General features: G+C 38.8%; 1 protein-coding gene across 1 annotated transcript; it reads left to right on the top strand.

Moving 5' to 3' along the window:
* The first annotated feature begins 929 nt into the window (after positions 1-929).
* On the top strand, positions 930-1,880 carry LOC105308454 (olfactory receptor 5L2-like). The gene has a single exon (XM_011384424.1). It carries the CDS (start codon positions 930-932, stop codon positions 1,878-1,880), a length of 951 nt encoding a protein of 316 aa, XP_011382726.1.
* Positions 1,881-2,087: the final 207 nt, after the last annotated feature.

Raw genomic sequence — 2,087 nt, 5'->3', positions numbered from 1 at the left:
TAGCTTTCTACTCAGGATATGATGCACCAAAGTTTAACAATTGCTCTATTTTTGATAATTGAATTTTCCCATTGTTAATATTATAAACACTGCTGCAATGTAGCTGTGGATGTCATTATTCACAATTTAATCAATGCAATTAAATATATCTTATGGCAGCTTATTAAGAATAAAATCTCTCATAAAAATAGCAGATAGCTTTTTATTTTGTCAGAGTTAAGACTTAATGTATGTGACCTAATTACTTTCCAGAAAAATTTAAGGAAGAGTTCCATCTTCCTGAGTTTTTACTAGCACAGATCGTTACTATCATAATTGATTAACCCACTTTGTTAATTTGATATGTAAATTGATCATTCTCAGTAAATATTTTAATCCTCTTTATTCATAATTCTAAATTTAAAGGGTTTTCATAAACCATACATCTCAAAAATTTGTCACATTTCTCAAAAATGGAATTGTGGACAACTTCGCTTTCAAATTTATGTTTTTGAGAGATTCAACTAAAAATTAAAAAGCCTATATTTTATAGAATCACAGTAGGTGTTACTCTGCTGGACAGAGTTTAATATTTTTTCAGAGAACAGGAGATAATTTCTGTGAACCTTTGAACTATGTCATTGAATCTATTAAAAATCCCATCTAACCGCTGAACTTTAATCGATCATCTGAATCTATAAATTGATAAAGTTGGAATCATTTAAGTTTTCTGCTGATACCTAAGTCCATTTTCACCAGCAGGATCCACTGAGACAATTGCTATTTTGAATTATATGACAGTGCTGTTTTTGTTATAGCTCATAAATATCCTGTTCATTATCAATGTTTTGTATTTTTCTGAAGTTAATATTAACCTGTTTTTTTCTCGCTTTTTCTAGAAGAAATACAAAACTTATCATTTGGTTTCCCAAGCCTGACAGATGGTGGAAATGAGGGGGGAGAACTGCACTGCTGTGACAGAGTTCATTCTCCTTGGGTTAACAGATGCCCCTGAGCTCAGGGTCTTTCTTTTCACGTTGTTCCTTCTGATCTATGGAGTCACAGTTTTGGGCAACCTGGGCATGATTGCTCTGATTCAGGCAAGCGCTAGACTCCAAACTCCCATGTACTTTTTCCTCAGCCACCTGTCCTTTGTGGATTTCTGCTACTCCACAATCATCGTGCCAAAGATGCTGGATAATATTTTGAACAAAGATAAAGGCATCTCCTTCCTAGGATGCACGGTGCAGTTTTATTTATTTTGTGCCTATGGAATCACTGAGGTCTTCCTGCTGGCCGTGATGGCCTACGATCGCTTTGTGGCCATCTGTAACCCCCTGCTGTACATGGTCACCATGTCCAAGGAACTCTGTGTGAAGCTGGTGTCTGGCTGCTACCTCTGTGGAACTGTGTGTTCTCTGATTCACTTGTGTTTAGCTCTTGAGATCACCTCTTACAGATCAAATGTGATGAACCACTTCTTTTGCGATCTGCCCCCTCTCTTATCTCTTGCTTGCTCTGATGTCACTCTGAATGAACTGATGCTATACATTGTGGCCACGTTCAACGAGATCATCACCATCGTGATCATCCTCACCTCCTACTTGTTTATTCTCATCACCATCTTGAGGATGCGCTCTGCAGAGGGGCGGCACAAAGCCTTTTCCACCTGTGCCTCCCACCTCACAGCCATCGTCGTCTTACAGGGAACAATCCTTTTCACTTATTGCCGCCCCAGTTCAGGCAACAGTGAGGATACAGACAAGGTGGCCACAGTGTTCTACACTGTGGTGATCCCCATGCTGAACCCCCTGATCTACAGCTTGAGGAACAAGGACGTGAAGGAGGCTTCCAGAAAAGTGTTGAGCTCCAACATATTTTCCCAGAGATTATTTTCTTAGCAGAACTTGGAGTCCCCAACTGGAGTCTGGTGGAGGGTTGAATGAGTGATCTGCAGCAGTGTGAATCTTACCTCTTTACTTTTATTCACCTGAAATATTTTAATTGGGTATGGGTAATGGACTGTTAATACACACACATTTAGATTGCTGTAAAACCTTCATAAACTTAATAAAGAACTCAGGACGATCACACTTTCTAGTCCATTA

This window comes from Pteropus vampyrus, unplaced genomic scaffold (genome assembly GCF_000151845.1).
Source record: "Pteropus vampyrus isolate Shadow unplaced genomic scaffold, Pvam_2.0 Scaffold579, whole genome shotgun sequence".
In the NCBI taxonomy this organism is placed as follows: Eukaryota; Metazoa; Chordata; class Mammalia; order Chiroptera; family Pteropodidae; genus Pteropus; species Pteropus vampyrus.
The sequence above is the reverse complement of the archived record's forward strand: the minus strand, read 5'-3'. Positions and strand labels throughout refer to the sequence as shown.